General features: G+C 34.5%; 1 protein-coding gene across 6 annotated transcripts in view; it reads left to right on the top strand.

Annotated features, from left to right (window-relative positions):
• The window catches only part of ARHGAP32 (Rho GTPase activating protein 32), a 281,739-nt gene that overhangs the window by 230,580 nt on the left and 23,405 nt on the right, over nucleotides 1–27,754 (top strand). For 5 of the 6 annotated variants that reach the window (XM_032868916.1, XM_032868914.1, XM_032868913.1 and 2 more), the window contains 4 exons: nucleotides 16,128–16,277; nucleotides 22,132–22,234; nucleotides 24,074–24,218; nucleotides 24,653–24,735. In XM_032868916.1, the coding sequence (XP_032724807.1) occupies nucleotides 16,128–16,277; nucleotides 22,132–22,234; nucleotides 24,074–24,218; nucleotides 24,653–24,735 (481 nt within the window). Of the gene's footprint in view, nucleotides 1–241; nucleotides 579–16,127; nucleotides 16,278–22,131; nucleotides 22,235–24,073; nucleotides 24,219–24,652; nucleotides 24,736–27,754 lie in introns of those variants that run through there. The other variant, XM_032868919.1, reaches the window with a different exon arrangement.

Below are 27,754 nucleotides of genomic sequence, written 5' to 3'. Positions count from 1 at the left end.
ACTGGGACTGAAGTGCCTCTTTTTTATTGGATACACTGTCTCCCACCCAGGTAACAAATGTAAACAACCAAAGAATAAGTACATTTCTAAAAGATTGCAAATACAATAAATGCCAGTTTCCTGCTGGTGTTTCTCGAGCGGGACTCCTCACCTGTGTGAGGTTGATGGGTGGGGCGAGACTGGCCCAGCCTGTTCTGCAAGTGAGTGTGAGTTGGGGCTGGGCCCTTCCTGCGGTGCTGCGGAAGCCATTCGAGCCGAGGGAAGGAATAAGCTCCTGAAGGAGAGCCTCCTGCCCACACACAAGCCAGCTCGCCTCGGGTAGGGACCCCACGTGGCAAAGAAAACTGCAGGAAAGGGGTGCCTGGAAACAGAGCCAGAGCCTAAAAGTGCTGTGGTGATCTAACTTGGACTTATCCTGAGGCGGCTCAGGTCTGAGCTGTGGGGGCTGTGATTCCTTCTGCATGCTTGTACACGGAATGCAGAGCTCCTGTGTCCTGTGTCCTGTGGGATCCACTGCTGAGTACAATCGCTGGGAGTAACTTTAAGTACTGATCCTAAAACCTGTGCCACAGCAAGAGGTAAGGATCTGTCAGTTATTCAAACGCTTGTCTCCAGCAACATTCAGAATATTTCACGGAGACTGTTTTTACATTTTATTTGGGCGCATGTTTCCTTGATTGCTTTTAGGTGCGTGGTTAGTCACTTCATTATTCAGAAAATGAGTAATTGAGCTTTAGTATTTGTCATGTTTGTAGAGAGGATTAATTGTTGAAGTAGATTGTACTACATAGGTATTGGGCTATATGTCTTACTACCCTGGCCAGTTTCAGGAAATTACCATTTTTCTATTTCAAATCATCTTGTATCTTAATGTTTTCTGGACTTGAGGTTAATGTACAAAAGTCTTAATGATTAAAAGAACATACCTTTGTATCATAAACAACCAGCACATCAAAAAACTTTTTCCTGGTGGGTTAATAATATTTCAGTTATTGACTAATGGAAAACAGGCAGTATTGATTTACTAAAAAGAATTTAACAGACTGCATCAAAAGGCTGTTCAAATTAGCATAAGGAAATAACCCTCCAGCCCTTTTACTTCAAGTACTGTGTGTTGTTTTTCCTCATAGGCGTTAATAACCATCTCTGTCCATGAAATATGTAAATTAACTTTTTTCTTGTTGCAGAGATTATTTTTTTTTTCAGCACTAGGGTAGAGTTCCGTATTTATGGTGTTTCTTTAGAGCTTGGTGACAAATGCTTTTCATTAAGATAGCATGGAAACTGGAATGTTCTCTGAATCACAGATCAGCCCTATTAAGCAGCTGAACGTTTTTCTGATTCTCGGGAATGTTCCACTACCATTTAAATGATACCGGTATTTTAATTTTCAAAAACCATAAATGTGGGAGATTTCAGAATTTACAGTTCTTTTTCATTGTCAGTTTTTTAAAAAGCACCTGTTGCTCTTGTGATAATGGCTTGAGACCGTAACTCGTTTTTTTAAAGTATCAGGTAGTACTACGTGGTATTCGGCAGGAGAGAACAGAAATCTGAAGTTTCTTAGGTTAAGTTTACATTTAAGATGATTATAGGAAGGACTAGAAAGTGATCCCGTGTTCGTGTGCATCCTTCCTTAGTGATTTCAGCTCCGAATTTAGGAGCTACAACCAGACTTGATTAAGCCGGGCTTGGAAAGCTGACTCAGGTTCTGGCTAGCCCTGTGCTTTGGAGGACTCTACCCATTTTTAGACCAAAGGTAAAGAGAAACTATAGTAGTAAAAATAACTCCTGCTTATTGACACTTACTGAGGTAAGTGCTTGGCATATATAATTTCATGTAACCATTATAGTAATCCTGACTGATAGGTATTATTACTGTCATTCTCATTGTGTAGTTGTTGGAATTGAGACTTAAACAGGTTATATACTCAAGAGCTTGCAAATTGGGAAGTGATTAGAGAGTGGGTTCAAAACCTCAGCTCTGTCTGACTCGAAAATCTGTGTCTTATTCTCCCTGCTAATGGTCCTTTTTTTTTTTTTTTTTTTTTTTTTGTAGGGCAGGCTTTTAAGATTGCCTCTAAATAAAATGTCCTCATTATCCGTTCCATGCTTTCCAAATACAGAACCTTTCCACCCCAGCTCCTGGGGGAAAAAAAAAAAACAAAAAACAAAAAAAGCCCAACCCACAGAAACAAATGAAAAATGACCTATGATCGTATCAGTGTTCCATACCTAACTTTATGGCTTAATAGAGGATTAGATGACATCAAAGTGAATCTGATTATACTTTAATCTACATTTAATCTGTTTTGAATCTAATAAAAAATATAATTTCAAGAAAGGAGTTTTCACACTGTTAAGGTTCTAAATTTTCAGATTTCTAGAACTTTATGTAGTATTTTTGATAGTCTTCTTACCTTTGATGTTACTGAATTCCTAAGAATATGTAGTTATTATACTTCAATTTTTATAAGCAAGAATATATGGATAGATGTCTTCCTGAAATAATTTTTAAGCTTCATGTCAAATAGTACTAGTTCATCCTGGAAAAATAAGATCCTGGATTATTTAAAAATCCTTATTAGAGATACTTCTGTTATCTGTATATTATATCCCATTCCTGTGTTAGAATCCTTTAGCATCAGAAATTTATATCCACCTCATGTTTCCTCCTACTCTTATCTGCTAAATTGCGAATCTTTCTGTTCTGTATTTAGAAATGCAATTAGTCAGAGTCTTTTATATAATAACTGAGGTGGTAAAGTCACCAAGTTAAAAAAATTTTTTTGCTTCTTTTTCGTGCGGAGAACAAAACAAATCACATTTATTTTAATTTGTAATTTAAATTTTAAAATAAGAACCTGTAAATTTTAGCAAGAAGAATGTATAGCTTATTTATATAATACTGTAATCAGATAAGCTAAATTTGAGCCTTCTTTGATATTACTGAAATTTATAGCTCCTAGAAAAGTAACTGTATAATGTAAATAATGAGAGCGTCTTATCTTAACCTGATGACCATTTTCCCGAGGGAACTGTGATTTATAAAGATCTAACATAACCATGCCCTTTCTAATTCATAACTGTTTGTGTGCTCCTCTGGGAAGAGCAGCAGCCTGATCTTGCTTTGGTTTCATTCTTCACTCTGAAAAAGAGATGCATTGTTATTCGAATACTCAAATATTTTTGTTAACCACAGGCATGCCATTCTGCTTAAGAGTTGTGCTGAATATTCTGAAGAAGCTGTTTGTTGCCCATTTCTGCCTCTCTTTTTCCAAGTGAATTGTTCTTATCTCTTCTGTGTCTGAAAGATTCTTCTCTAAAATTTACTATAGATGTATCTTTTGGATGCCTTAGTGTCATCCATCTGCATTCCAGAGAGCAGTGCCTTTTGAAATGCCTCTTCTCCTAAGCATGCTTGACTTATGTAACTGTTGTAGCTTTCCAGTTTTTCAATCAAGAGCCATTACTGTCAATGCTATTTTTAATTTAGCATTGTACATGACATTTCTCAAATACCTGGTTTCCTCCCTTTGAGGTTGGAATGTACAGATAGCAAAACTGTTACAGTCGTCCACATTCCAGAACCTCATCCCTGAGCTGGTCTGTGGGACAGTCCCTTGCAGCTGTTACATGCATCAGTTAGAGAACAGTTTTTTCTCTCAACTTCCAAAATAATTTATGATACATTGATCAAAAGAGTTTCTGAACTTTCTTGTTCCATAACAATTTCAATAGCATATTAAGATTTAATACTCAAATTTATCTAAAGATTTTCTAGGACATCTACTTTTGGTGGTGGGCAAAGAGGGAGAGACATGAAATTCAAGGATGAAACTGCTGTATTCTTGCTTTAAAAATGAAAAGTAATTCCAAGGGAGACAGTGAGGATTTTACATTTTGAGTATAAATCTGATAGAAATAAGTTTTTGGAAGTTCAGAACCTGTAGATCATATTTACCTTTTTTTCTATTACTGCAGCAAATTCTGGAAACCCAATTCAAAAATTAATCTTTATAAATTATATGGCATTTTCTAGTAAAAACAATACTATAAATGGCCATTGTACTGTTTACCAAGGATTTGCTGGCAAATCAAAAAAATAATAGTATCTCATACGATGTAATCAACAACTCTGAATGCCTTTAACAATTAAAGATAGTATAATTATGCATCAAGTTCTGGAAATAGTTATATAAGCATGTTGTATAAATTAGTTATATAAGAACTCCTTACTACTATTTTAAGTTTTCATGGAGAAAAAGAAATAAAATGATTCAACTAAAATTATTTTTACTTAAAAAGTGCTAAACCTAATATACTATGCATAAAACAGTAACATTTAACAGTGATCTATCTTAAATTGTTATACCACCCTTTTCCAGGATCATTAGAAAGCCTGATTTATTTTTTTATATAGCTCTTTAATGAAGTTTTAAATGATGCCCTTTCTTTCCTACTGATGAATTTTCCTACAGCAAAGATATTTTTCCAAGACATGAGAGCTTTCTGTGCTTTTCTAACATTTTATTTTGTCAGAGTATTTCATGTCAGCACATTTCATGAGCTGGGGACAGAGAGAAAGGGAGAAGCAGACTCCCTGCTGAGCAGGGAGCCCATTCGGGGCTTGAACCCAAGACCCTGGGATCATGACCTGAACTGAAGGCAGGTGCTTAACCAGCTGAGCCACCCAGGTGCCACTGTTCCTAAGACTTTTAAGATGAAAATTCTAGTGATCGAATAACTGGGTTATATTTTGAGTTTAAATCGTTTAGAGTGTGATGCTAACACGGAATGAGTTTAGATAGAGTAAACACTCAATAAATATTAGCTATACTATAATTATTTTAATGATATTACTGTATCATGGATATTACTATTTCTAAAATTTCCTTCAATTTTTTTTTTTTTTTTTTTTTTTGGTTTAGGATTCAATTTTTGTTTTGCAACATTGGGCCATGGGTGGAGCCAGGTTGAGGGAGATCTAACACAAGATAGACCAGAAGATTTTGAGAGCTAAAAATAGAGTCAGTGACAGAATTTCTTGGACATATCCTTATTCCATCGAGTAAAAAGTTACTCTTAAGTTTGGTGTGCAAGAAGCTCCTTTACTCTGATTTGGAGGGTGTTTTTTGTAAGATCAAAAAAACACATCATTAGAGTTATTTATGTGTATTTTCACTTACTGACTTAAAGAACTTCCTTTATGTCCTTCATCCTAAAAGCTTTATATATGTTAAAATTCTTTTATATTATGCAAAATGAAAAGTTACAGACATTCTGTAGTACATTCTATAAAATGTACAGACGTTTCACTCAGAAAAGTGATTTGGGTTCAGTTTATTTTGTGACTTATATTTGAGTCACGTTAGAATCTTAACTATCTAGAAATTTTTCTTTAAAAGGTTGTAGAATTATTGTTTTAGTGAATCACAGCTTAATTTCTGAGTTCATTTAATTTCAAATAAAAGCTTTGTTGGTTAGTTTGGACTAATTCAATTGATCCTCAGAGCTATAAAGTAAATAAGAATTACATTAGATTTTCTCTGGCGTGAGTGTTTACTACACTGGTTCCAAAGCTATGTTTCTCAGTTGCCCAAAGATCCTTTCAGGACATATGACAGTGCATACTAAAAATAAGTTAATTTTTGTATCTCTTGTCAATATCCCTATTAATAAATGTGAAAATACTAAGTAACACAGTTCACTTCAGGTCTTAAGACTGCGAATCTTAAATCTATGCCATATTTTTTGCTGCTATTTAAGGCATCAGTAATTTTGGAATTATTTGTCTATACTTGTACTGTATAGAATTATTTTGTTTCTGTTCCTTTATTGAAAGTCACTTCTAATATGTTTACAGTACTCCCTTGTTTATTACAGTTTTTTTAAGATGGAACTTTAGCTTGAAACATTATTTTCTTTACTTACTGTTTCCTTCTCAAGTCTCTTGCACTCATTTATATCCATGCAAAGATACAAGGGTAGTAGGAGTAAAGGGAACTTATCATAGAAGTATAAAGTATAAAACCAAGACTTTTTGTTTTTTTTTTTTTAAAGATTTGTTATTTATTTATTTGACAGAGAGGCACTGAGAGAGGGAACACAAGAGGGGGAGTAAGAGAGAACCAGGCTCCCTGCCTGATACGGGGCTTGATCCCAGGACCTGGGATCATGACCTGGGCCAAAGGCAGATGCTTAATGACTGAGCCACCCAGGTGTCCCTAAAAGCAAGACTTTTAAAAGTGGGTATAAATTTAGTTCGCCACACTCAAAGCTTAAACAAGACAAACTAAATGATCTTCTTAAGAGATGCAAAGAAATTATGTGAAAAAGGTCACAGTTGTTCATTTTATTTATCTTGGCAACTAAGCATAGGGAATTTCTTGAATATAGTTAAGCTCTCCATCCAAAAACCCCAAGAAAATTTTATTCATAATGGTGAGACTTAAGAAACAACCTATGTAAATCAAGAATAAGATAATTGTTCATTGGAAATTCAGTGATATTAAATAAGAAGTTAAATGATTGGAAAGGAAGAAGCAAATGAACAAATTTTTGCTGATGATGATCTACAAATCCAGAAGAATCTGCAGTCAGATTATTAGAAGAACAGAACTGAGCATGGTTCCTGAATGAAAACTATTTGCTGACCAAAATAGCATCCAAAATGAGTTGAATTTTTTCTGTCCAGCACCAAGTACCTTATACTCTTATTTAATCCTCATAGCATCACAATTCTGTTAGGTAGATTTTTAACTTTTTCCTAGATGAGGAAAATGAAGGACTGAAAGTTACATACTTCTCAGGGGAACAACTGGAAGGAATCAGTAGTCCTTCACAGCACGGTAATTGTATTTTTATATACTAATGACAATTAGAAAATAAAATTTAGAAAATAGTACCATTTGCATTAGCAGCAAAAACCATAACGTTCCTGAGAATAGCTATAATAAAAGTTCATATGACCTTTATGGGGAAAGATTAGAAAAAATTTACTGAAGGACATGAAAAATCAATCTTAAATAAGTGAAGAGATTTACTGTGTTTATGGACAGGAAGGCTCAATGTTATAAGCCAGTTTTTATCCAGAAAAAATCTATAATTCAATGCAGCTTTAATCAGATTCTCCCCCAATTTTTTTCCTCCTTTAACTTGGCAGGCTGATTCTAAAATTCATATGAAAAAAGTAAAAGGCCAAAAATATAAAGGCAATTTTAAAGAGTAAGTAGACGGGCCTCTCGTTCTAGATATTAAGACTTATAAAGTGTGAAAACTTAAGAAATTGAGGTACAAATGGAGGGAGAGAGACTGACAGAATTGAGAGAACTCAGAAACAGACCCCTCACACACTGTACACATCTTTCTTTTTTTTGTCTTCTTAAAAAATATTATTTGTTCATTTGGCAGAGAGAGACACAGCAAGAGAGGAAACACAAGCAGGGGTAGTGGGAGAGAGAGAAGCAGGCTTCCTGCTGAGCAGGGAGCCCTATCAATGCGGGGCTGGATCCCAGGGCTCTGGGGTTTGTGACCTTTGCCAAAGGCAGACACTTAACGATTGAGCCACCCAGGCACCACACATCTTTCATTTAAGAATCAGTCTTAAAGATTAGGGGTCAAAAGTGAGTATTCAGTAGAAAGTGATGAAATTACTGGTTATGAAGAAGGGAAAAAAATATGATTATATCTCAACCCCATTCTAATCATACAGAAGTTCAAAAAAAAAAAACCAAAAAACCAAAAAAAGTGAAAAAGATTTAGAGGAAATAGGACATGTTTTTGACCTTACACATTTCCTTACTGGAAAGCTATCTTAAAGCATGGAAACCATACTTAAAGTCATTTTAAAATCTGTGCAATAAAAGATAAGTCACAGACTGGGAGAAGATATTTGTAACACGAATAGTTAACAAAGGATTCATTTCTAGATTATATAAAGAATTCTTGTTCATCAGTAAGAAGAAGACGACATCAAACAGTAAAGTGGGCAACGGGTATGAACAGTTATTTCACTGAAGAGGAAAAGTGAATGGCCAATAAATGTATGAGATATTGCTTAACCTGAGTGTCAAGTCCAGAAATGCATGTTAACGTGGGAGAAAATTTCATACTAATCAGTTTGGTATCAGATAATGAAATGAAGACTGGGAACCCAAAAATTCATCTTATGAGAGTATACATTGATAAATCATTTTAGAGAATATTTTAGCAAAGTTGAAATATGGTTGAAAAATAATATACTCTACAACCCACATCTGAACTTGAATGTCTGAGAAGTTCCCCCATATTTGTCCAGGGAAAACACTTAAAAGCTGCTCAATGCAATATCAGTGGTAATAACAACAACTTGGGAACTCCCTCAATGACAGTCAGTAGGAGAAGAGAAGTCTGAGTGGTGGTATATACTTATGAGAGAATCCTGTAATGTAGTTAAAATGAATATACTGAATCATAATTATATATTTTGAAAATACATAATTTGGGAGAAGGTTTAATATAGTATGATTCCATTTCTGCCTATTTTAAAAACATTTAAATGATAGGATATATTCTTTATGGTTACATACATGTGTAAAGTACAAAAACTTATGTCATCAATTAGCCAATACATAGTAATAAAAAAGGGCAATTTTATAGTGCTCCCCTGAATGGCAAGCTAGAAAAACAGACAAATAGAAAGCAATTATAGAAACCTATACGAAGATGGGTCTGTTCGTTATCTGGATTGTGGTGGTGGTTTCAAAGGTATGTGTGCATATCAAGACATATTAAATTATATATTTTAAACTTAGTTTATCATATGTCAATTCAATGAAGCTCTCTAAAATTTTTTAAAAAACAAACACAAAAAAGCATATGTGGTAATAATACTGAATTCCTGATAAAGGTTCTCTCTGTATGAGTATGGGATTGGAGAAGATAACCATGTTCTATATTTGTAGTGCTTAATTTTTTTTTTAAATTTAAAAAAAGGAAAAATGAATCTGAGGAAATATATGGCTAAATGTTAAGACTGAAAAACTAGATGATATGTACATCGATATTGTCATATAATTCTCTTAAACTTTTCTATATAATCAAAAATATTTTGCTTTTAAATAGTAGTGAGGTTAAAACTAAGCATGTACTACAGTAGGCTTCCCCCCCTCCCTCAACAGTTTTTTTCTGCTGGAGCCTGGGTGGCTCAGTCAGTTAAGCATTGCCTTTGGCTCAGGTCACGTTCCCAGGGTTCTAGGATTGAGCCCTGCATGGGGGCTCCCTGCTCAGTAGGGAGTCTGCTTCTCCCTCAGCCTGCTGCTCCCCCTGCCTGTGCTCTCTCTCTCTCTGTCAAATAAATAAATAAATAAAGTCTTTTTTAAAAAGATTAAAAAAACAGTTTTATCTTTTTTTTCTTAAAATTCATTTCTAGGATACTCCTTTGAAGAGCAGAACTTTAGAACTTACTAGTCCATGCATATAATAACAAAGTGAGAAAGTCATTTTGACATTGCTCAGAGGAAAATCCTTTCTTCATGCTTATTGGTATGACTAGATATACTGCTTAGCCTTAACTTAAAGCAAGTTTATGGAATTTTGTTTTTAAACTCAAATATTTTCATATTTATTTAACAAAATGTTTCAAAGTTTGCAACAGAGACAAAGCTTGGGAGGTTACAAGATCCTTAAATATCATGTAGTCCAGTTACCTGTAGTTCTATTCCCCTGTTAAATTTCCACCAAATGGCATCGAATATGTGTTTAAAAACTTCAAGCAAAAAAGGATCTTGTGCACAATCGTGAAAGTCCACTGGACACGCCAAACATTATTCTCATACTTTATTGTACCTTAGGTTTAGTAACAATAATCTCCTTAAGTATTATGCATCCCACCTTTACTCTTTCATTCATCTGCTTGACTTTATGAATTTATTACTGATCTTAGAACTCTGTGCTTATGATCAAATAAACCTAATGCTGAGGTCCTTATCTGGCACAAATATCTTGTAATTTAATTTCCTGAGAAATTAATCTAAGCCCCACATTCAAATCAGTCTAGAAGATTTCTGAGACCCACCCAGTTTAGAGAAGTCTGGTTTCGGTGAAATATTGAAAAAGTAAGGAATCTTTGGTTTTGCTAGAGCAAAATTATGCTGTGTAATTAGCAACACCTGGTGCCCCATGTCTCCATGTCAAGGTTCACTATGGCCTACTGAACTGTATGCTTTTAGTGTACCCTGTAAGCTGGTTATTGGTATCATAAAGATCTACCTTGGAGATACTATGTTGTGTGTCATACTGCTAAAGCTTTTAACTACTTGAAAGACTGGTCTAGTTGGGTTTTTCTGTGGTTTAAAAAAAAGACCCCAGATGTAAAAATCTACCGTGTGTGAGGAACATGGAAGAAGTTAGCATTGTGGCCCATGTTGCATTTCAACTCCAGAATAGGGAATTTGAATATAAACTGGCATGATTTGCTTTTGTGTAAATATTGTGTGTGTTTTATTTTTGTTCTATTTTATCTGTTGAAATGCTGTTGTTCACCATTTTTGTTTCTTTAATCCAGCATGTTTGGTGGACCTTAACCCTAACACCCTTATGGTGGCGTCCAAGTTTCCTTTGTTGAAACGGGTTTATAAGCACTTAACTGTCTAAAGCCAAATCTCCACTCTACCTTCCTCAATAGAAGTCTACTGATGTAACTGACAGTATTCCATACTTCTCTTCCTCAAAAGGTAGATTTACTAACTTAGTTTTCTGCTTTGTTATAAAGCAGTGGGTGGGGACAGTGTCAGTGCCTGCAGTAAGCTTTTTCCAGCCATATTACTACCTAAGAAATGGGAAGAAAATATAAAGAACAAATTAATATGAAGAGACATTTATATTTAGAAGTATTGTTAGATCTTTAAATTTGAGTATAACTAAATTGAATATTTTTATTAAATTCCCAATACAATGAAATTTATCCATCTAGATGGATAACTCATTATTCAGTTATGGATGCCAGAGCCTTTTACCACAACTGTCTCTACCACAGTGGACTAGAATGCCAGTTAGATGAACAACAATAATGACAACACTAAAACTGTATAGAACATAGCTTAATCTTACTTTGAAGACTTAGAAGTCATTTAAGACTGTATGTCTAGTCATCATTTATCAACATTGGTTATTTTGATGTCTCAGATTGGGATTATAGATTAGTAGATAGAGACCACACACCCACCCATCCCAGTCTCATTACAAGTTAGATTTAAAGTTCCCACTTTATTTTAATGGGTTTTTTTTGTTGTTGTTGTTGTTTTGCTTTTTTTTAAAGGTAGCAGAAGCAAGGTGCCCAGCTACACAGAGTAGAAGCCAGGTTGTACGTATGCTGGCACAATTTCCCAGGAGCCTCAGGTGCCAAATGGGATCACAGAGTTGGTGATGACACTCTCCATTGGTTCTAATTTTGTCTCCTGTTACAGCCCTTACTTAATTGAGTCTTATGTCATTATTTAGGAAAAATTAACATGAACAGTCTTGACCCTAACAGAAAAAGATAGCCACGTTTCCTCGTTCTTGAGCCAAACTTAGCACATCAAAAGTGGAGTCAGAGCTGTCTTGTGTCCTGGAAAATGCAGTTCTACATAGGCTGCTCTCTGGCTAATGTAATTTTATTGTGTATGAGAGTTTGGTTGGAAGATCATGATTATAATTTATTTCCATACAGTTATCACTGAATTATGAATGTGTGTATTTCCTGGTTAACACAGAATTAATTCCAGTCATTCCAGATATGATACTGCTAACTGATGAGAAGGAAATCTATTCCTTTCTCTCCTAGCGGGGTACCCAGTTCAGTATGGCAAACGACTCATAAACTTTTTTAAACTATTCTAGCTCAGTTTGTGCTGAAAAATTGTCACTCTCTTCCTTTCTTTTGGGGAGTGTTACTATGGACACATGAATTTTTTTTATTTGATGTTTTACAATAAGTTATCATCACTTGTTGTGATCTTCGAATTTTCATTATGTCCCACAGCTGGCCAGTGGGAATCTTTTCACCTGTCATCTTGGCATGGCTTCTTCTGGGTGTGGGTGTTTCCCTTGCTGTTACAACAGAATTTCCCCATCTCACCTTGTGCTTTCCCTGCTGTCAACTTGCAAACAGCCATTTCTCTAAGGAGTCTTGGTTTATTTCATTAAGGAATAATATTTAGCAAACCCACTCCTGAGACCAAAGGTGTTCATTGCAACTGGAATGTTATTGTTTCTAAACCTTTTCATTGACAAGAGCTTAGGTGAAATATGTATTTTAATTTGAAGTTCATGTTCACATTTCCAATTCAAGAGAACATTACTGGGGTTTTTCCTTGATTTCTTTGATTTTCTAATTGAATCTCCTTTCTCTCACACTGAAAACCTTCGTTCCTAACAACATTAATACATTTGTTTTGTCCTACAATATGTATAAAATTACTTCAGAATCACTCTTCCAATATTCTTACCAATAGTAAAACAGTTGAATGAAGTTAAATATTACTTTGTATTTTTTTTGGTCTTAGAATATATTCCCCTAAGCATGGTCAATTTACTCTTTCCAAGTAATTTAAAGTAGTTGGTCTCTGTTGACAATGTTACCAAGTTGGTGTTTAGATACATTGTTTCAGATTATTTTCAAAATTAGGATTTGCTTTTTTAATGTTCTAAGTTCTATTTTGAACATGTAGAAGGAATGTTAACATAATTTAAAAATGAAACTATATAAAAAGGTATATTCAGAGCAGTTTTACTTTCTCCACCCATTTCCTTTACCCGTTTTTATTATTTTCTGTTTTATCCTTCTAGTGTTTCTCTTTGCAAAAATAAACTCTTAGGTGCACACATACATGTGTTTGTGTTAATTTATGTGTGTGTGATATATGCATTCCCCATTCTTCTACTAAGTATAATGTTCTCTACCTTCCTTTTTCACTTAATATATTCTGGAGATTACTCTGTATCAGTAGGTAGAGATCGTACTTTAAAAAAAAAAAAAAAAAAAAAGCCAAACACAGGGCAGCTGAGTGGCTCCGTCAGTTAAGCATCTGCTTTCAGCTCAGGTCATGATTATCAGGGTCCTGGAATTGAGCCAGGATCATAGTTAACTCATCCAGTTCCCTGTTAATGCACATTTGAGTTTCTAATACACAAGTTGGGTTATTTTCAAAGTAACTTTTCTAAAATGTTTAAACTGTTCAGTGTATTCTCACTGCCAGCAATCCAGACTCTATACAAAGGGCTCTAGTACCTAGCCTTTGCATACCTTTTCAACCTCATTTCATACCACTGTTCTCAGTGTCTTACAGATCTGATGTGACTTCTTCCTACCTTCCTACCCTGACCAGCCCATTCAGTATAGTTTTTTTCTCCTTGCTATTATTCCTTCACTCTGTTTCCTTACAAGCTGTTAAAAGCAATCTGAAATTACCTGGTTACCTTCATTTAGGCAGTATCACATAGAGCTTGGGTTTTGAAACAGGCCTCCTGATCCTGAATCCTAGTTATATGACCTTTGACTGTTACTTAGCACTCTGTGCCTGTGCCTTAGTTTCCTTATCTGAAAAAGGGGATAATAATAGTAGTTTCCTTACAGGGCTCTGTGAAAAAGGAATGGTCAGTAAATAAAAACACTTGTGTAGTTGCTAGCACTTCCTAAGTATAAAATAAATGCTGGCTATGTTGGTATTTTTATTTAGTTGTCCATTGTCTTTCTCCCCTCAGTAAGCTATGTGACAGCAAGGAGCTTGCCTGAGTTGTTCCCCACTATAACCTCAGGACTTGGAACATTTCCTAAGAAATAGTAGGCACTTTCATATTTGTTGCTAAATGAATAATACTTGAAGTTCAATTCCTCTTCCTATGAAACATTCTTGAAGATTGGAGACCAAAAGAATGCTCTCTCATACACATCATATGCAGTTGTCAAATTCAACTCAGATTTTCATCAAATTTGTCATCAAAGGACGAATGCCTATTATTAACATGTATCTTGGAAGTTTTGGCCGATTATTAAAATCTGAAACAGAAATAAAAACTTACTCCTATCAGAAAAAAGACAGAATTACCATATTTGCTTTGATGGAATTATATATCCATGAAATCCAAAAGGATCAACAAAAAAATCCTCTTAAAATTGTTGAGAGTTTAGTAAATGACCAGATTTGAACTATAGATAAAGAAATTATTTTTCAGTATACCAGTAATTATCAGTTAAAGCCATAATTGAAGAAAAGTAGTGTTCTACAAGAGGAGCAACAAATGCAGGCTACTTAGCAATATTCCTAACCAGAGATTTTTGTGGAATGTATCTTTGCATAAGGAAAAATAGAAAAGTTACTGAGAGGTAAGATGTTTATAAAAATGATGACACACCCTGTTTCCAGATGATAATACTGAATATTGTAGAAACTAAAATTCTTTCAAATTATATCACTGTAATGTTGATATATAAAAAATGTTCAGTTATTGAAAAAAAACAAACTCATTTATACTTTTTAATAAATCTTATCAAAATTATTTTAAAGTTTATGTAGAAAATGTTTGAGAATGAACAGAAATGGTTTGATGGCCACTCTTTAACAGAAATGCTTAACACATTATCTGCTATCAACTAGGGGAGTACAATACTCCTACAAATCCAGTGACTTTTAATATAGTAATATTATGTGTGAAATACTTCTGAAGTTACCCAAGTGTGCTGTAAATATCTCACTAGCAGGAGAGTGCATGGTCTACATTTACAACAAGGAAGCTTAGATACAAGAGAGGTTGTAATTTACCCAGAGTTTCAGGACTTGTCAGTAGATACAGCATCAAAATTATTCTGACAACTCTCAGTAAATTTTAAATAATGAATGTAGAAAAAATTCCCTATTTAATCTGTGTAGGGTCTGTGATGACTACCTTATTACAGTTTGCCTAGGATTTTCTGGTTTTAACACTGAAAATCTCATGTTCTAGGAAATATGGGCAACTCATTATGGTTGATAACCCTCATACAGTTCATAGAAAAGATGCTTATATCTGTAAATATTATTTCTCATAACATGGAAGGATCTGGAAGGCAAATGGCTGATCTGATCCATAAAACCCATCAAAGGCCATCTTGGAGTTCCCCAGGCCACATGTTCTTTTGATACGCAGAGTTCCTACAGGAGGCTTCATCAGTTCAGGGGACTTAAGATTTGGGGTCACTCAAGGATCTTTACATAGTAGGATTCAGTAAGACTCCCAGTAATCGTTGGCAGAGTGAGTAGGAGGATTGAGGCCATTGTGGCTTCTCTCTCACAACTAATCTCTGAGCTTATACTAGTTGTTATATGTTGACTTTTAGAGTAATTTTTCCTTTAGGCTGTGCTTTTCAGAAGTCATTTTTTCCAGGGATTTGTTTGTTTTCATTTTTTTTTTTGCTGTTGTCTTTCTCAGTATATGGATCAGTGGGTATATTTTACTGCATAATAATGTACTTATTTCTTGCCTATATCTAAGAGGAATTATGGTGACATATTAGTATGTTATAGAAGTATGTTAATAGACTATCTGAGGTTTTTTATATTGTATATGTGTTTTATATAGCTATTAGTTTGACAAGTGTGTTCTATATCTTAATGGGATTGTCCTCTTTATAAAACAAGAAAGAGGGATTTATTTCTTTTTTCAGTTTTTTTCCCCAGTTAACAAAAACTTTAAAAATTCTAACCACCACGTAAAATATTTTAGAAATTTACTAAAAATGTAAACCACATTTACACCATTTTAGGTCTTACCTATTACAAAGATTTCGGAGTCCCATTCTTAATCCTGTAGCATCCTTGGGTATGGGTTGGGAAGATGGCTGGTTTACCAATCTTGATTTATAGATCACAGATGCTATTACTTAAATTTGCTGACAGTCTCATCAAGTAGGATCACAAGTTGGTGAGAAGAAGGCATAAAATTCTGATGTTATTTATAGAGCAACTGTTCTTAAACCTCTGCTGAAATTTTCCTACAGAATATAAAGTGTTCTTGTAATAGTTTGTTTTGCAGTCAGCCTGTTGAGATCTCTGTTGTTTTTTCACAGTAGGTAAAAATGTAACTTCTTGCCACAACTAAGGTATTCCCTCTTTGTTATTATTTTTTAGTGTCTAAAAAGCACGGCAAGCTCATTACTTTCTTACGCACATTCATGAAGTCTCGTCCAACAAAACAGAAGCTGAAGCAGCGGGGGATTTTGAAAGAGAGGGTGTTTGGTTGTGACCTGGGGGAGCACCTTCTGAATTCAGGTTTTGAAGGTAAAAATAAAATTTATAATCTCATAATATAAGCTTCAATTTCTCCATATCAATTCTCTAGAATCCATTTTGAAGCAGATTACACAAGCAATATCTATTCCATTTAAGCTCAGCTGCACAGTATCGAACTTTCCACCTATCATTTGAGTTCTGAGATAACAGAATAAAGAAGGTTTAAGAATGAACTTTAGCGGGGCGCCTGGGTGGCTCAGTGGGTTAAAGCCTCTGCCTTCAGCTCAAGGTCATGGTCCTGGGGTCCTGGGATCAAGGCCCGCATCGGGCTCTCTGCTCAGCAGGGAGCCTGCTTCCTCCTCTCTCTCTGCCTACTTGTGACCTCTCTCTTTCTGTCAAATAAATAAAAAATATCTTTAAAAAAAAAAAAAGGAATGCACTTTAGCATCAGAGATGCTCATGGTCTGTAGGATGAGTAAGACTTTCCCACAAAGGAACTGTTAGACTTCCTTATTTTTGTATCTGTCCAGATAGCTTTCTCAGCCAGTTTTCCTCTCACATTTTATTATAAATTGTTTAAATTCTATTTCAGGAAAAAAGTCAAAGTTTGAGACTATAAAATACCAAGACCAGTCTCCCAATTTTTGTTGCTAAAAATTTAAATTTCTTTATAAATTAAATTCTGATTCAAGAATTCAGTGGTTGGATAAATGGATGGAGGGGATAAATGGATAGGAAGAAAGGAAAAAGTTAAAATATAATTACATAATATTTTAAAGTCTAAGTGCAAACAGAATAATCACAAGGAAGAATGGTATATTTATATAGTATATACGTAGTTGTGAAAAGAAAGGAGATATAAATATGGATAGTTAGATATAATTATATAATGTATATAATCCTTCTTTCTTATATTTATTCTGTTTTAGTTTGGACTTTAAAATAGTATCCTTATTCTATATAAAATTGATTTTGTACCAGATTTTTCTAAGATGAAAGCTCCTTTCAGAGTACTGCTTTGCTAAGTGACTCATTCTTTGAATTGTATTCCTAATGAATAATTAACTTTATAGAGGATTATCCTGTTAACGCTTTATAAACTTTTGAGCACCACCCTGTTGGAGCGAGTGACAAGCCGGACCTGTTTCTTCCACACAAAGTGTTGTAAGAAATCATGTAGGAACCTGACAAGGCATTTAAAAAAAAATTCTTTAAGTGATCTCCGAGGCCAGGATTACTCAGAATGATCTTACAATATTTCAGCTACCACAAACCATAATGTTTATAATTGAGTTGTTTAAAGATTATATCACAGTTATCTAAAGAACTGATTTTTTTTTTAAAATCTTGTCACATAGTACTTTTTTGTAGATAATGTGTCATTTACCTAGGCATCCTTAATTATAGAGTTAAATGTTTTTTGTTATCTTAGTTTCTTTTTTCTTTTGTATCTCTTTTTCATTTTTATTTCTTTTGTATCTAATTTTGTTCAGCCTTGCTTGGATGTGATATTAATATGAGGGAGCGTTTTCTCCTTTGTTCTGCCATGCTCTTTAGCTTTCACACTTCAACTCAGCAAGTTTTAGTTGTACTTAGAAGTTTCAGGGGTATTTCCATTGTTAGTATGACAGGAGAAGACAGATGCCAGTATCTCATTTCTTTCTGAAAAATAATAGACGTAATAACTACAGTGTTCATGCATTCCCTAACTATACCTTTATTCTAGTGGAGCAAAGAGTTTTCAGGTATCATTTATTTTTTTATTTTTTTTTTCATTTTTTTTCATTTATTTTTTTATAGGACTTGTTTTATTTGTTGCACAATTTGAAACCAAATTTCCTTAAAATGAGATTTGAAATGAAATTGTAAAAAAGTAAGAACTTTGTAGAAAGCTTGGTTCTCTTAAAACAAAAAAACAAAAAAACAAACCCTTAGAGGTGGTACAAAATACGAAAATTTAAAAACTCAAGGTGAGAAAATGCTCTTGCCTGAACATATTTCTGTGTTTGAGCAAGTGGCTTTTTAAGAAAACTACTAGAAATATACAGAAAAAATTTTTTAAAGATTTTATTCATTTATTAGAGAAGAACACAAGCAAAGAGGAAGGGCAGAGGGAGAGGGAGAAGCAGACTCCCCGCTGAGCAAGGAGCCTGACACTGGGCTCCATCCCAGGACCCTGGGATCCTGACCCGAGCTGAAGGCAGACTCTTAACTGACTGAGCTATCCAGGTGCCTGTAAATATACAGAAATTTTATAATCAGAGCACACAGGGGGTGAGGGGGAGACAAGGCCCACATAACCCTGAAATTAATCCTTTAGCTAATCATATTTTCCTAACCAAAAATCATAATGCACATTCTAACAGCTAATACTGTACCAATGTATCCTGGCCCAGAAGCCACCAACCTGACTGGAAGTCGACTCTTTCATCCTCTGTATCACAGAATGCATGCATGATATCTGGCATATAGAAGGGATTAATAAATGACTGATGAATGAGTGAGTGAGTGAATGAATGGATGAGAAAAGGGCAGAAATGAAACTGCAGCTGTCAAGAAAAAGCAAAGACCAGTTTGTGTCCTACTTAATCGCATACTTCTCATAGCTATGATTCTAATCTTAAGGGTCATCAGTTTCAACTTCGACGTGTGCTATGTTGCCATGATGATATAAATACTAAATAAAAGTGGATCAGACATGTATTATAGGAGAGTGTGGGGATAATTCTTAAAGTCCTATCATCTTTCGGAAGAACCAGTTTGGAGGTTTCAAGCTGTGTTTTGACTGGGCCGTTGTTTGCTATGCACTTGCCTGGTTTGTTAGATGGTTTGGAAGGAAACGATAGCTGATAGGATGCCTTTCTAACTAGGATGTCTTCTAATACTGTGTTGGGTTCCCATATTGCTTTCTTAGAGGTTAGTGAAAAGAGAAACCAAATCTTTTCTTTTTATCTGCTGATACTATTCGTCAGTTTCTACACTCTTTTCTTTAGAATGAAAGTTTGTGCTTTTCTCTTTCATTTTGCTACCCATTTTAAATAACTGTTTCATTTGTCTCTCTAAGAATTCTAAGTAATAGCGTTGTTCAGTTGGGTAATTTTATTTATTTATGTGATTAGTGGACATTCAGTCTTTTTACCTAGGGAACCTAAAATGTAAAGAAACAATTCAGGTGTTTTCCATGAAGTATTATGTTTGTAGGACCTTAGCCCTATTATCAGGGAAAGACTTCCAACTCCCTGTGTTTTTGAAGTTTGCCTACCTGTTTGGGAGACTATAAGCAGGTATGAATTTAATTTCACATGTTTGTGAGAGCCCCAAGAGAATAATCTATACTTTTTAATGGATGGTAGCTTATTTTTGTGAAGATTATGTAATATATACTAGGAGAACCTGATAATACAAAAAGAAAACCCTGTATTCTGAAGGGCTTTATGTAGCAGGGTGAGTTAGCATGCTAATTTGGAGCATACAGAATGAGAAGTATCTTTTAAGAAAAAAATTAAAGCTCTGTGTGCCTTTCTTTCTTTGAGTCATTATGTTAGTTACCCCAGTAGTCTCTAAATATATTTGCTTCGAAGTAGGTGATAGAAATTTTCCAGGTTCCAATTCATTTTATTTTACTTGTAGTTTGTAAGGATAGAAACCTAAGGCACTGAGGTTATCATTGATGGAACAGTATTAGAAGCAGGACTCAAGTTCATGTAAGATATTTTATATTTTACATAACAGTTTGATGTAGAGATTGCTCATAATATCAAAATGAGTCCACAAAACATAATTGGTACCTCTGCCTGCCCTTCATCTCCCTCCACCTAAACTCAGTGCCTTTCTTGTTACTAAAACTCTTGGACATCTTTAGCGGTAGAAAGCACACAGTTGAAAATGAGTACAGTTTCTCATGAAAACTAAGATTTCCCTACTCTGCTGACTTGGTCCTATAACTTTGTGGGGTTCACAAAGGCACTTATAAATTAATTAATTTGTTAATTTTGTACATTGTTTCAAGACATGCTCCTGGACTTTGAATACACAAAGATGGATGAAGCATGGTTTTTCTCCTTAAAGCATGACAAATAAAGAGTAATAGTTGGATAAACAAGCAAGTAATATTTCAAAATAACATAGTTCTTTGGGCTCCTAGAATGTCATGCAGCTCCTTCTCCTTGGGGATATCACAGAAGGCTTGCTTAAGAGGTGCAGTTCACTGAGGTTTTCAACAATAGCCAAGTGTTCTTTATAAGAAGGTGATAGTAGGAAGAGAGACCAGGGAGAGGAAATTGTTTTTTCTCTACCAGGAAATTGAGAGACTTAGAAAATGACTGGTTTGTATGGCAAAAGATGAGACTTCAGTTGCCCTAGAGCTGTGAAATATGGAAATATGGTAACAATAAATAAATGCAACTGTGACGGACCTTATACTTTAGGCAGTCTTTTGCCATGGTTAAAAATCAGCTTTCTCCTTGGACTGCTTGAGTTAGAATCTCATTTCTGCCGTTGTTTCCTGCTTGCCCTTAGGTAAAACTTTGTTAAGATTCAGTTTCCTCTCTATATGATGGGGATAATGATAGAGCTTTCTTTTCCTGTGAATTTCTGTGAGAATTAAATGGGAGCATCTATTGTAAAAAAATTACCTTGGCACATATTACATGCTCAGTAATATAGTTGATTTAAAAACTTTTTCAAAGCTAGGGAGTATAAATTTTAAATGTAAATTGTAGGATCTGACAGAATTTAAAAGATAGAATGCTGGAAGAACAGCAAAAGGCAGGAGAACCAAGAAAAAGTCTGTTATAATAATAAAGTGGTGTTATATGTGATAACTAAAATACATTAGTTAAAATTAACTTACTAAAATATCTGAATTGAATTGAAATATCTGTTTCATCCCTTGTGTAGTAGTTTTCTGTAGATCAAATAATGTTCTCCAAACCTTCCTTCCAGGGATTTTAGCTAACACTCTCAGATGAAGATAGTAATTAAATCTGGTAAATTCATCATTCTGCATTATAAGACAAAGTTCAGATTTCAGCTACTGTACAGTTTTGAATGATTATAAAAAATTCTTAATTTTATACCTCAAACAGTCTTTTCTAGACTATAGACCCCCAACATCTGTCCATTTGTGTCAGGTACTCAGTGAGGTGACCAGAGAGAGGACCCTTCTTTTCTTTCTACTTATTGATGAACTGATAGTATTTAATGTAAAGCACTTTTAATGTAAGGATAGGCAGGAAATCAAAAGATTCCTTCTACTTGAAGTTGCTTTGAACTTTGCCTTATGTCAGTGTTTGGTTTATTGGATAACATTTAAAATTAGCATTAGCTATGAAAAGATGGAAGAAACTTTTCAAAGTGAGAAATTGGAGCACTTCTAGGCAATTATAGTGTTGGAATAAGCATTAACTTTGTATATCCATTTTCTATGTATGAAATTCTGCTGAAAAGCTGTATATATATATATATATATATATATGCATATATATATATATATATATATATATATATATATATACATATGTATATATACATATATATATATTTTTTTAAGTCTGGCATGGTTTAGGACAGAACAGTTCATGTTAGTGCTGTAACATGACCTAAGCAAGACTGCTGCGGAAGACCTTCGAGAGATTATCCTGATAACATACAGATTCTTTCACTTACCTAAATGTAATGGGAGAGAGCCCGTCTTGATATTCAGGAACCAGTTGTCTAGTTTCGATGTGAAGATAAGTAAATATGTCCTCATCACTTTTTGTAGTAGGTTAATCTCTGCCCCTTATAATTTTAATTTACAGATTTTGTTTTGCTTGGGAACACTAAGACATTCTCATTTTTTTGTGACTTGTTGAGATGGGATACTCCTGGTGTAATCCATGTCTTTAAAAATTTTCTTCAGTGCCCCAGGTTCTTCAGAGCTGCACAGCATTCATCGAGAGATATGGCATTGTGGATGGAATATATCGTCTCTCTGGCGTTGCCTCTAATATCCAGAGACTACGGTAAAACCTCATTTGGCATTTTCTTTTTCATTCCTACTGTGATTTATTAAAATGAAATGATTTTTAAAAAATAGTCACATTGATAACCATAATTTTCAGTAATACAGTTGAGGTAAAGTAGGAAATCATATCCATAGTGTTCTTTGTAAATGTTTTCCTGGATCCCATTTCTCATCAGTTGTATCCCCTTAACGTCTTCAATACTTGTATTTTGCCTCACTGCAGTATTTGAAGATTTACTAAATTTTGAAGTTTGAATCCATGAAGACCATGAGAAATGAAAATTTACCCTGCAATAAATTATTCCTTAGTTCTTAATTACAATCAACAAGTGAAGCATTCTGTTGAGCCACCCTGGTAACCCATGAATAAATCTCACTTGATCAGGGTGAATGACTTTTAATGTCCTGTCAGATTCATTTTACTCATGTTTTATTGAGAATGTTTGCTTCCGTATTCATCAGGGATATTGGCCTATACTTCTCTATTTTAGTGGATTTTTTTCCTCTGGTTTTAGAATCAGAATAATGCTGGCCTCATAGAATGAGTTTGGAAGTTTTCCTTCCTTTTCTGTTTTTTAGAATAGTTTGAGAAGAATAAGTATTAATTCTTCTTTACATGTTTTTAGATTTCACCCTTGAAGCCATCTGCTCCTGGACTTTCTTTGTTGGGAGATTTTTGATTACTGAATCAATTTCATTGCTAGTTATCAGTCTGTCAAGTTTTCTGTTTCTTCCTGTTTCAGTTTTGGTAGTTTTTGCCTCTAGGAATTTATCCATTTTTCCAGGTTGTCCAAATTGTTGGCATATAGTTTTTTCATAATATTCTCATAATTATTTGCATTTCTACAGTGAAACTTTTTCTAATCTCCTTTGACCCCGGTGCTGTAGTGTATGCTCAAGTGTGTATGTCTTACGTATTCTACATCCTCTTTCCTTCTCAGAGACAAAACTAGTGGTCTCCTTTAGATGAGCAATAGATATTTTATTTTTGCTTAGCCTCCCAGATTCTAATCTGTCCTCAATATGTTATTATCCTTTATTTTTCACTGTGGTGCGTGGTAATTGCCATTATTCCACACAGATTTTAGTATTCTAATTGACCACAGAGCTCATCTCTATTTTCAGGAATGCATGTTTGGAAAATACTTAAGTTGATTCTTGTGCTAAAGACAGTGCCAGCCTTAAGTTTCAGATGCAGCAGATCTCATATTCATTCACATTGTCCACATATACTAATGCTCTAGGTTGTTAAAGTAGACCCATGCCTATAGATGAACATTAATTAACCTCCTGGGAGAATGAGCCTCACCTGCCTTAGTATTCCAATCAGAACTTTCATTTCACTCATTTTACACTATAGATTTTGCTGGCTAGTAAATTTTAGTTAGCTAGAAGTTGCTTTATATTATTTCTGGCTCCTTTACCTTTCTTCAGTAAAGTATTTCTGAACTATACTTTTGTACCTGAGGGATTTCTTTACAGAGTTGCTCATGGACCAGCTGCCATTCAGCCCTAGTTTGCAGAATTGCCAGAATTTTGTATATTCAAACCATTAGAAATTAGGAATTGTATTTTCAGTTTTCAGATTTGTGTTAAGAGCTGCTTATCTGGATGCATTTCAGAGATTGTTGTCCATTTTAATTTGAGAGCTGTGCCCATAATTCGTACTTAGAAAAATACGTGTCTTATGGCCAGACATCCAGTTACTGCTGAAGTCCAAATAGAGTTTACGTAAAATATAATCATTTGAATAAAACATTAACTTTGCTTTCTGTTTTAAACCCTATATTTGCTTTTTCTTCAATAAAATAATTTTGTTTTGTCTGTCATCTCTTAGACATGAATTTGACTCTGAACATGTCCCCGACCTGACAAAAGAACCATATGTTCAGGACATCCATTCTGTGGGCTCCCTCTGTAAGCTGTATTTTCGAGAGCTCCCAAACCCTCTGCTTACCTACCAGCTGTATGAGAAATTTTCTGTGAGTAAAGTCACTTTTAATCAAATTCTCTTTGGAGTTTCGCTCTGATGATTTTATTCAAAGTGTATAAGGGTGGTTTACATGAGTAAGAAATAGTTCTATGACTAAAATATGTCCTTTAAAGAAAACAAAAAAGCAGTTATCGCTAGCTAGTCTATAGTCTTAAATGTTTTCACATTTTCTTTCTTTTAGTTTCTAACTTTGATCCACTAATCTTATCACTGTTAATATTGGTTACCATAAAGTTTTTAAAAAATTATCTTTTAATAGATTTCAATGTCCACATAGTATGAAAACAAAGTTTACTTTCTTGATACTCTGTGTTTTCTTGTTGTTCAGCATCAAAGAGTAGAGTGAAACTGAATTGTAAGTGAAGAACTTTCATTTTTTACCAACAAAGACTACTGGTTTATTTCATATTGTGATTGTTGCAGGATGCTGTTTCAGCAGCAACAGATGAAGAAAGGCTGATAAAAATTCATGACGTCATCCAGCAGCTCCCCCCTCCACACTACAGGTAAATCATGTGTTCTAAGATATCACCCAAAAGTACAAGTCAGTTGATGCAAAGAGTGGTTTTTTCCTTTGAGTTTTTAACTATTTAAATTTCCATGGAGTTCTATATAAACTTCCATTTATTCAAACATTATGTTTATTTGTTGTTGTATCCCAAGGCCTGGCGTAGTGCTTGGCATATGATAGGCACTTAATAAATGTTGAATTAATGAATGAATAAATGAACAAATGGATAGTTGACTAAACCTGGTTTTGTTGTTTTCTTTGTCTTTTGAGTCACTGAGAAATATTGGGGTGTGTGATCACAAGTGTGAATATTTGACTTGTGATTGCTTGAGTCCAAAATATAGACACAGAACTAGATTCCTGTTTACTGGATTCCTTTTTTCCAGTTCTCTTTTCTTTTTCAAAAGATGTCTAAACTACATAGAACCATATCCTCTAATAGTTGTCTCAGAATTCTTCCTCAGGAGACTCTCAGATGATCAACAGAACTATTTTTGGGGTGTTTTGTAGGTTTTGTTCTTATTCATTGGTTTTGTTGTTGCTGCCTTTTTTTTAAAGATTTTATTTATTTATTTGACAGAGATCACAAGTAGGCAGAGGCAGGCAGAGAGAGAGAGGAGAGCAGGCTCCCTGCTGAGAAGAGAGCCTGATGCAGGGCTTAATCCCAGGACCCTGGAATCATGACCTGAGCCAAAGGCAAAGACTTTAACACACTGAGCCACCCAGGCACCCCATGTTGTTGCTACTTTTTAAGACTTAGTTTAATTTGTATATTAGTTTGGACTCTCAGAATATTTTTGCTCATATCTGAAAAGACCAGAATAAAATTGAAGATGACTGCCGTTTAGTGAGAGAAAGAAAACAGTATAAACCATAGATGATGATATGCAAAAGATGATATGCAAAAGGCAAAGGTAAAATTTTAAGATTTCAGTTACTGACAGAAAATTAAATGCAGTAGATGGTTTAGTAGTACAGAAATTAAATAATTTAGTGCTTTCTTTTTCAAAATGACATAGTTTATATATATATATTTTAAAACTCAGCACTAATTCAGCACTAAAATTTTTTTTAATTTAGTTAAGTAATCTCTATACCCAACACGGGGCTCGAACTCATAATCCTGAGATCAAGAGTCACACACTTTTCTGACTGAGCCAGCCACACACTCCTAAAGTTTTTAATCAACATTAAAGATCAGCACTTTTTTTTTAAGTCCACACTATAGCTATAAATCATGATGATCAAGAGCCCAAAGGTAACTTAGCGTTGACTCATTGTGCCATTAATGTGTGTCCTAAGAGAAATGTGAGAAAATTAAAGAAGTTCTTAAGGACCCACTGAAGAGTGAAAAAAATACAACACAAAAGAGCTTTTGTGAAGGAAACTCAAGAAATTCAGGTACTCAGGTATTCAGTCCTGAAAAAGAAGGTTTGAGGAGACAAATGTGATAATATATAGTTATCGAACAGTATTTTAAGGAGGAAAAGGACTTTTTAAGTTACCAGAAAAAGAAACCTACTGCAGGATAACAAATATTAGCTTTGATACATCTAAGTTTGCATTTGCAACTTCACCACTTCCTTCATGACCTCTCCAAACATTAATCTCTATATCTGTGAAAAGAATACTAATAATACCATCTTAAAAGGATTTTTTTTATGTTAAAATGTGTGAATAAGTCTGGTCCTTAGTTTTTTGTTTTTTTTTTAATACAAAGCATAGCAAGACAGGTGACTAGAATTAAGCCAAGACTTCTTGACTTGGTAGTTTTAATAGGAGGTACCATGTAAATATGTCTTTTTTCTCTAAATTAAGAAAAAAAAAGACCAATATAACATATATGTACATAGTTTTAAAAAGTCAAATGGTCTACATTGTTGCCAGTGAAAAATAGCAGTTTCCTGCCTCACATTTCCCCTTTCTGATTTCTCCTTAGCTTCTGTTTTTGAATAACATGCTTATGTTTTTATTTCTTGATTTTTCATTTTTAGATGTTATTTTTACCTTCCTTTTAAGTAAATGAAATTTAGCTTTCTTTACCCACCCGCCCTAATACCGCACAAACACACGTTTCCCCTTCTCTTGTCTTCATAGTCTGGTCTTGTCAACATTTGGAGTTAAATCAGTATTCACTGTCTGTGTTGTCATAACTTTGTTAACTGTTATTTACAAGCGCACATAATATATACTAGACTTCTATTTCCTTTCCGGGTTAACTTTGTATGTGTTTGTGGAGCAGTTGCCCATTTTTAGTTTGCTAAGTTTCTGTTCATCACTAATTTATCCCTGAAACTCTCTCACAGGACTATATATGTTCTCCCAGAACTTTGTGTGTGTGTGTGTGTGTCCCATGGAAACATCCCTCCTGGAGGCTTTTATCACACTACTCAGTCCCCCAGTCCAGGCTGATTGCTCTCTAGATCTACAACACCTTCAACTCTTACCCCTCATTTTGGAAGTTCTCTTCATTGTCTCCTGCATGAGTTGGATCCTTCTTTTTGGGGTGCCCTTGTCTGTCCTCCCTGCTGTGTAGTAGACATCTTCAGTAGCTTTCTGAGGAGAGCTATAAGGGAAGTAAATGTTTTGAGACATAGATATGGAAATGCTCTTATTCAACTCTTGCATTTGGTTGATAACTATGGAATTTTAGTCTGTAAATAATTTTTCCCATAATTTTGGTAGTATCACACCACTGTCATCAAAGCAGATATGCTGCAGTGATATCTGATTCTAGTCTGCCAGTTCTTACTTAATATGACGTATTTTGTTTTGTCTGTATCCTTTCTGGATGCTTTTACACTTAGAACATACCTAGTGTTCAGTTTTCACGTTGACTTGTCTTGGAGTGGGTTCTTTTTCTTTCTTTGCTGGGGGCACTTGTTGGGGCTTTTCCATCAGGGAACTTCCAAACATTTTTCTTGTTATTATTTCCTCAGTAGTTCTCATGGCAACTTAAACCCCAACCCTTTTCTCTATTCTCTTTCTAGATTTATTGTAGTTCTTGAACCAGT

The sequence above is a fragment of the Lontra canadensis genome, unplaced genomic scaffold (assembly GCF_010015895.1).
Source record: "Lontra canadensis isolate GAN:19392208 unplaced genomic scaffold, GSC_riverotter_1.0 scaffold36, whole genome shotgun sequence".
Lineage (NCBI taxonomy): Eukaryota > Metazoa > Chordata > Mammalia > Carnivora > Mustelidae > Lontra > Lontra canadensis.
The sequence above is the reverse complement of the archived record's forward strand: the minus strand, read 5'-3'. Positions and strand labels throughout refer to the sequence as shown.